This window comes from Trichechus manatus, unplaced genomic scaffold (assembly GCF_000243295.1).
Source record: "Trichechus manatus latirostris isolate Lorelei unplaced genomic scaffold, TriManLat1.0 scaffold00178, whole genome shotgun sequence".
NCBI lineage: Eukaryota > Metazoa > Chordata > Mammalia > Sirenia > Trichechidae > Trichechus > Trichechus manatus.
Window position 1 is genome coordinate 5,437,738 of NW_004444114.1, and position 9,081 is coordinate 5,446,818.

Below are 9,081 nucleotides of genomic sequence, written 5' to 3' on the forward strand. Positions count from 1 at the left end.
GCGTGTCCTTTGGACCTGAGGTTCCTGCGCAGAGAAGCTCCCAGACCAAAGGAAGACTGATGACATGGACTTTCCTCCAGAGCCAACGGAGAAAGTGTTCCCTGGAGCTGATGCCCTGAATTTGGACTTGTAGCCTACTGAACTGTGAGACAATAAACTTCCCTTTGTAAAAACCATTCACTTGTGGTATTTCCGTTAGAGCAGCACTAGATGACTGAGACAAAAGCAAAAACCGTATTTTAGGCTATCTTTAAAAAATCAGTTACTCAAGGCAATAAAATAAGATTATTTTTAAAACACTACTATGAACTATTTTGATGTGAAAAATATTTATAAAAATTGTTATTTCAATATATTAATTATCTTGAAATGTTTTTAATGAGTAAAAATATTTGTTAATAAATGACATTACTACAGAGTGATATAAGAATTTTTAACACACATAGCAGCTCTTTTCGGACTTAGCTTCCAGCACTGGTCTGTCCTCTGTCTACTAAGAAAGCTTTCAGTAGATCAATCCAGTATCAGCTTCACATTGATGATCACTTGGACAATGTTGTTGTTATTGTTGTTAGATGTCCTCAAGTCTGTTCCAATTCATAGTGACCCCATGAACAACAGAACAAAACACTGTCCAATACTGTGCCATCTGCACAATCATTGTTATTGTTGAGCCCACTGTTGCAGCCACTGTGTCAAATTCATCTCATTGAGGATCTTCCTCTTTTTCAATGCCCCGCTACTTTACCAAGCATGATGTCCTTCTCCAGGGACTGACCCCTCCTGATAACATGTCCAAAGTATGTGGGACAACATCTCTCCATCCTCGCTTCTAAGGAACATTCTGGCTGTACTACTTCCAGATTTGTTCGTTCTTCTGGCAATCCATGATATATTCAATATTCTTTGTCAATACCATAATTCAAATGCATCAATTCTTCTTTGCTTCTTTATTCATTGTCCAGCTTTCGCACGCATATGAGGCAACTGAAAACACCAGGCTTGGGTCAGGTACACCTTAAGTTCTCAAAGTTACATCTTTGCTTTTTAACACTTTAAAGAGGTTTTTTGCAGCAGATTTGCCCAATGCAATACATTGTTTGATTTCCTGACTTATGTTTCCATGGACTTTGATTGTGGATCCAAGTAAAACAAAATAGGTGAACAACAGCTGGTTAAAAACAGGAATACTTGAAGCAAGAATCCAACATTATGAAAAATGCTGAAGGAAACACTAGCCATATTTTTATACAGTACAACCTGCGAAAGCCAGAACATGTTTAAGTCGGTAACCTGTCAGAGAAGGAAAATTCAAATATTTTCCACTAATAGAGAGCAACAAAAAAGTGGTAAGCTGCACTCTGTCAAAGACAGAAAGCTTGTAAGACCCAGAAAAACAAGGCAGTCCAGTTAAGTTCCAGCTCTCACAGGTTTCACTGGTTTTGTGAGTGATACCAGGCATATGTTAATATTCTTGGTGTGCTTCCTGTTTGTAAATTCTAAAGGCTGTTGTAGTCATTGCTGGTCAGAACAGACTATTCATTCCCCCACCCAGCCTTAATAAGCATTAGGTTTGTGCTGTAATGTAGGAGTTGGTACCATACCATAAGTAACACTAGGGGGAAAATAACAAAAAAAGAAATAAAAACAGCTGTCTCAATCTGACATTGGAGTTAAACAGAATATACTGATGAACAAATATATTATGCACAATTTTTGTTTGCACCAAAAAACATCTTCAGGGTAAGGGGTCCTTATTTTGAAAAATTTAGGTTTTATGCTCTTTGTAAAGTTTCTTTTTTAAATCTCTCATTATACCTAATTGTTAAGTATAGCTATATGAACCACACTTCACTATATCTCTTCTCCCAATTCCTTTCTTATATTTCTCAAATATAGAAATTGGTTTTCATTTTAGTTCATATAATTGTAGAGCTTATGTGAACATTAGTCTACATCTTATTGTGGGGTTGAAAAAAATGAGGACTAAAGAAATTAACTTCCTAATATTGCTCAATTAGCTATTGATAAAATTGGAACACAGTTCCAAACTTTCTAAATTCCATTACAGAATTTATTCACTATGTCCTAACATTTCCCCTACCTTTTTCACATCCATATAAAATGCGTGGCCACAACCAAATGCTAAAATTCACCAACCTCAATAACCTAAATATGTAAATGTCCTCTTAATAATCAATCCAGAATGACTTTAGTGTTTTTTCCTTATACTTTAGGCATCCATCTATCACCTAATTTCATTCTGCATACTGAAAAATACATTATTGCAACTACACCTACTCCTCACTTACCATCTGATTATCTGACATTTCGCATTTATGACAATAGTAAAAAATCTACTATCCGACTATTGTTTGCATTAACAACATACATTTGGCAGTAACGAACACCAAAATGCAAGGCAAGGGTAACACTGGCTGTGTTGTTGGTTAAGGTTATGTGTCAACTTGGCCAGACCATGATTTTCAGTGGTTTGGCAGTTACATAATGATGTAATTTGGCAGTTATATAATGATATGGTCATCTTCCAGTTTGTGATCTAATGTGGTTATTCTCCATTTTCACGTAACACCAATATTCACATAACTACCTGGCCTTTGGAACCTAACCAGGTTGACAAGTGAGGAATGTGTGTAATTTATTAATTAATACTGGTACACTGAAAGGTCTAACACTAAGACAAACTATTCATTCATTTAACCCAGTGTCACATTCTTTAATTGTGTTTGTGCCAATATTAAAACTAATTTATCAGACTGAAAGTTGACCTAAGCTTCATCTGTCATTGTTTTTATAATATGATATGCTAGAAGGAAAATTTTTGTCTGTTTTATAAAATTAAGGAAACAGAGAAATAACTAAGTGATAACAGGCATTGTTTTTATATTAACAAACAAAACCAGTGGTGAACGGTGGCAATGCCTGCAGAAGGGATCAACAGAGTACATAAAACTTAATATTTACCAGGCCAAAATTATCTGAAAATATGTATGATAATTAGACAAAACTTAATGATTGACACTTTTTTACATACATCTGTATTTGTGTCTATGTATATGTTATTTTATAGCTCTAAGTGTGTTTCATACCAGAAATACCTATCCTTTTGGGACTCTAGGTGTTCCTAAGGTAAGCAGATCTTAGACTCTCACATCATAGTGCCACCACAGTTAGAAATTACTTAACAAACTCTACTTTTATTCATTGAAGTCTGCTTACATAGGCACTATTAAACATATCTGCATCCTTCTTGTTCTTAGATTTTTTCAGAGATTAAGTATTCGTTTAAGAATATATTTCTGTTGTGTTTTCAATTTGTGAAAAATTTATGTCAATAGGTCTAACAATCTAATATATCTAGAGAGTACCAGGCATTGATAGGTGCTAGAATAAAATTCTCACAAGAATAAGATAAACGTGTAATATTTACTTTACTGGTTTGAAAATAAAAACTACCGGTATGTTACAGCATCACTCAATTCATTACAATGCATTATTTTCTGAGAATTTAAAAAATATTGCATGTGCTTTTCAAGTATGACTACAAAGGAACAGCTCAGAATGCAGTGACACCTAATGGCAAAGATATCTTTAAAGGCCATAAATTTATTTTCTAATAAATATTATATTTATAGCATAACTGTCTTATGTATTGCTACCCACCAATAATCTGAAATATCATGAAGATAAAACAGAAATGCTGAAACTTGATTTTTTTTTAACTAAAGTAATATATACAGATGAAGGAAGGGAAAAAAACTTTTTATGGCTTAAAAAGTGTTGTTTTAAAATTACAATACCCCTTTAGTATAAAATTACAGAGTGATGAAATTAGCCTTAGAGATCATAATTGAATGAAATGCATCTTTCATTCCTCTAACAATCTCAACTGGTTTCTACTGTTGGATGAACAGAAAGTTAATCACCTTGATTTTGATTAATATTTGGATTAAAATTTGTGAGAGAGATTTATTGGATGTACATTTCACCTGGAGTAGAAAGCAAAAGTCCTTAGTGCAATGACTTATTAGTTATGTCAGAGCTGACACTGTTGATTAGTAACACTGTCTAACTTAATGCACATCCAAATTATGCTTCTAATAACTGTACTAATAATAGAGAGAAGAATAATAGTTAAGTACACCCTTATTTTAAATTCATAATACTTTCTAGAAAATATTAAGAAGTAATAATACTTCTTAATACTTTCTAGAAGTTTACATTACATGTTCACCATAATTTAGGGAGCAAACTTAAGTGACATAAGAATAAAATCACTAAGATATCCTAGACAATACAAAGAGTCCTTGATGACACCTGAGGGCAATGCAAATCATGTAAAAAGTATAATAAGGAACACTTTGCTGGAAGACATAATATATCATCCCATTTTCAGTTTTTTAGAAATGTAGATTTTACATTCTGTGTTTTATCAAATATTCCTCAGTGCGAACTAAGCAATACCAGTGCCTTAAATTTAACAATCATTATTGTTTTCAATGTGGTGACACATTTTATTCACCCACCAATTTTGTACTTCAATTCGAACATTCTTATGGCGAAAATATTCTGTCAATTGTCTTAGGCTTCTCAGGCATAATGTCCTAGTTGATGATTGTGATCTCAGAGGATAAAATATTGTTTGCTCCTAGGAAAAGCATAAATAAATGCTTCTTTCTTCTTGTTGGCAGAAAGTATTTTACTATGACCGATAACAACAAAAATATGCTAGTGATTTGTGTAATGTATGAATGAGTACACTGAATGTTCTCTTGTAGAAATATATAACTGAGGATAGCTCATTTACAATCAGTTCTGTGAGTACAAGAATGAGATAAAGAAAGGAGCATATATTTAACTGTTAAAACATGAGATCCTCCATATTAGATACGAGGCAAAACACAAACTGTGCAGTTGACTGGAAATGCCACCTAATCCATGCTTAATTAAAGCAGTGCTCTAAACTCCTGCTGTATTTAGGGAGTAAACAGTGTGGGACGACTGATGTATGAAGAAAATAGCAGTCAGCGTGGCTAATCTCAAAGACTAGAGCTTTCTAGCTACATAAATCAGAGCGACTTTTGAATAGCCTCATAAAACACAGTATCATTGCCATTCCACTCACGACTTTTTGGTTCTTCCTACAGCATGCAGATCATTAGAAAACTTCTAAGCAATCAAGTAATGTGGGTCTGATGAAATTAATCAATGCACAGGCTGAAAGCAGAAGCATAATTCAAAACTGCATAGTTTTTATATGTCAAAAGACCTTTCTTTTATTGGGGAAAAAATATCACAATGAATGTGATTCATTTCTAAAGACTGTGTGTGTGCATGTGTATTACATATATGTAATGTATCAAATATCTTTGAAGTATGATTTAACAGAAACTCAAAGTAACTAAAATATTATACATTTTTACTGAAATAAACACATTTTCATTTCAATCATTATAGGTTAATCATTACAGTATGTCTTATCACTGCAGTGAACTAATGTGTATTAAAATACACATTAAAATATATCAGAGTTTTTAAAATATATAATTGACTTCGTCAAACTACCTGCATGACGTGAAAACACAGAAAGAGAAGATTTCATACATTCAATCTGGTTCAACACCAAAAGTATGCAATATTTAAAGAACCTATTAGAGAAGCGTTTCTTATCTTTCCAGTTGGCTTGAACTACATATTGCAGCTACTTTCGGTTTGAACACATCACAAGAGACTGGGAAAACCTTTCATTTCTGCGTATCTCCTAGTATATGTTGAGTTGAAATATTCCTTTTCCCTCCAGTTTCAACAATTTCATCCCTTTAGTCCTGAAATACATTTCTCCATGAGCATACTTCTCACATTAAGTATTTAAATGAAGGCAATCATCTCCTGAAAAAAATATAATTTTCTTTTACTATTCAAGTAAGTGACTAAACTGATCTAATGCATGTTAATTTGTGCTTTACGATTTTAATATGGGCATTTGAGTTTTGAATTTATTGTGCTTATACTCAGAGTGGACATGAGGGGAGAGAGGTTTTTAATCTCTAAAGTGTACACAAATTAGTCTAGATCATTCATTCTTTTATAAAGTTAAGGGTTAACTCTTTTGCAGTATACTATAAAAGGTAAGTTTTTGAAACAATCATCCATTTGCTAACATTAGGTAGTCTATAAAAGCAGCTAATCCTGTTGTCTAATGTACTAATTGCATTAAAGTCAAATGAATTGGCTGAGAAACAATTACTTGGTATATTTCTTTTAGTAAGATATACGCAGTTAATGCAAAGAACCTGCTTTCTAAAGAATTCTGTAATTTGTACAAAGTCACTGGTTATGAATAAGTAAGCCATGTCACACTGACAGATAACAGTTCTTTTCTATTTTGAAATAAATGCCCAGACTGTATTGCAAAATAGTATTCATCTGGTAAAGGATAGCAGGAGCTGTTGGTGTTTGTAAACAATGTATTTATCCTGTAGACCACTGAATAAACAATAAAATAAGTATTTATCAACAAGGCTTCTCTCTTGAGGAATGAAGAATGTAAGACAGAAATTTGTAATCATAAAATGACTAAAACAAGTATGTTTACACATATGTTTATATTATGCATTCTTGCTCTAGTCATTTATAACTGGATAGAAATTTATCATTTCTTTAACAGCAACACAGTTCATTTCTAAACTCTACTAGAACATTACTGAGCCCCTCAATGAGACCATAATTCCTCCCTTTGAAGTTCTGAACCCACAAGCACTGTAAGCCCCCAGGCAAAACGGGATGGAGCAGGCAAGCTATCTAGTGCTTAAATTCCTTCATGCATAAGGGCAAGGTTTTCTGAATCCTGGACTCATTACCCCTTGCACAGAATCATATACGTTTCTACTGATATAAATGATAGAGAGTGGCGGACATGTTTACAAAGACAGCCTCTGACACCAAGAGGGGGAGCCCCCTGTTAGCTGAGGGGCTGGCCGCTGTGGGCGCGCACACCAGACAGAAGGCCCTCCCTTGGACAGACACAGCCACCTGCGGTAGGTTCCTCCAAGGTGTGTGTGTGTGTGTGTGTGTGTGTGTGTGGGTGTGGGTGTGTGTGTGGGTGTGGGTGTGTGTGTGTGTTGGGCGGAGGATGGGCAGGCAGACCGAAAGAGAAGAAGCTGCGACCCATCTGTCGCCTCGATTTGCAGAACACCAAGCCCTGTGGACAGATAAAAGTCCTGTGCTCAGAAAAATTCCCCACGAGGGGCCTCTGCAGACCAGCCAATGAACCTTGCTGGCCCGGGGACGCGAATTTCCGAAAAGGAAATCGTCGCATTAACGCAGAAGACTGCAAGAGCTTGTCTCCGCTCAGCTCTCGCGGATTAGCAAGTGAGAAGAGTTGGAGCCTGAAGCTGAGAGCGCTGTGCATGATAATGACACGCAGCCCCCAACCCGCCCCCGCCCGCCGCGGCCCGTCAGGTCGCCAATAGGTGGGGCCACGAGCAGCTCCAAGCCTGCTCTGCCGTCCCTTCCGGAGTCCGGGCGACCCCGTGGTAGCCTCAGCGCGTCTGCTATTCGCCTTACGCAGCAACTCGGAATTGACTGCGAGGCAAGGTGGGTGTCGGGGAGGCCACCCCCAAGGGCGGCCCGCGGTATTTGCTCCCCACGTTTCCCAAGCGTCCCGGGTCCAGTCTCGCCACCCTTCCAGGCCCGGGGAGTGTGTGGGAGGCGGCGAGGGGGGCAGCTCCCAGACCTCGGCTATTCTGCCGCCAGCTCCTCCCGCCACCGTCTCGGCAACTCTGCTCGAGGACCGCAAAGCCAGGAGGACGCGAAGAGGCGAGCGACGCTGGGGGCGCATCCGGCACTCCCATCACCATCCTACAACGATGCGGTGAACGCAGCCGGCTCACGTTGCAAAACCACCTGTTCGATCCGAAGGGAGCTCCCCCCACCCCCTCCCCCAGTTCGACTCACAGGTGATACCTCCTCGGTTCCTCAGGTTTTTTTTTTTTTTTTTAATGGAGCAATTGTATATCCGGGAAAGAATATGGACGGTAGAGTCGATTAAACTTCATTTCCCCCACACACTTAGCATCACCTCCCTCAGCTCCCCAGCACGCACGCACACTGAGGCAAACTCGAGACCCCCACGAATCCAGCCCACGCTCTATAATATTCACCGGGAAACAACAGCGCAAGTCACAGTTCGAACATCCACATTCTTCCAGAAAACTGAACAAGTGTGAGGGAAGAATAACGGGAAGGGGCAAAGAACAGCAGCCACCTCCAACAAGCTACACAGAGGGCGGAGAGGGGGGAAGCAAAGGGGAACACTTGCAAACGGAAACAAAGTATCCACGAGCAGCACGAGCCCTTTCTTACCGATGTGTATGATTGAATCCGCATTCGCTGAGTCCCAGGTTCGAGACCACCAGATGGACAAAACCAAGAGCAAAGGGAAAACTTCCATCTCCTCGTATGCTGACTCCTTTTAAGAATAGATTTTCTTTCAGTTTTGTTTTTTTTTTAAAAAAAAAGTCCAAAGAGTTTGAGGTCACGATAGTTTAGTGCAGGTTTTTCTCTCTTCCTAAATTCCTATTGCCAGGAAAAAAGGGGGAAAAAAAAAAAAAGCCTTTAATCGCCGTTGAAGAAGGCAGCGGGAATGAGAGAAAAGAGCCCAGACTGAGGAAGCCTCCTTCGCAAAGCCGTGTCACTTGGAGGGGAATTTTGGCATCGCCAGAGTTGTTTGCAGTTTGGCTTTTAAAAAATGTATCCAGCCTCGGTTGCTCTCGGGCAGGGGGAGAGGCTGGAGCTCAAACCATCCCCATCGCTGCGCTGGGGCCGCGGGTCTCGGGTCCCAGCTCCGCCGCAACTTCCAACAGACCACCCCCACTCACGCCGGATGTTCCCCTCACGGCCCCCTCCCCCAGCCGAAAAGCACCCCCACCCCCGCCCCAACGGCCCGCAGAGAATCACTTGTCTTCGCTGCCAAAATAAAATCTAAGTGGGAAGGAAGATTAGGAGATTCCAAGCAGAGGAGCCAGATTCCAGCAGGGAGGGAAAAATGCCCTCACCGAG

The 9,081-nt window shown here is 38.8% G+C and overlaps 1 protein-coding gene across 2 annotated transcripts in view; it reads right to left on the bottom strand.

Moving 5' to 3' along the window:
* The window catches only part of GRID2 (glutamate ionotropic receptor delta type subunit 2), a 1,665,223-nt gene extending 1,656,473 nt beyond the window's left edge, over positions 1-8,750 (bottom strand). For both annotated transcript variants that reach the window (XM_012558631.2, XM_004387023.3), the window contains exon 1: positions 8,386-8,750. In XM_012558631.2, coding sequence (XP_012414085.1) covers positions 8,386-8,473 — 88 coding nt within the window. In that variant the 5' untranslated portion in view covers positions 8,474-8,750. The remainder of the gene's footprint in view (positions 1-8,385) is intronic.
* Between the last annotated feature and the right edge of the window lie 331 nt (positions 8,751-9,081).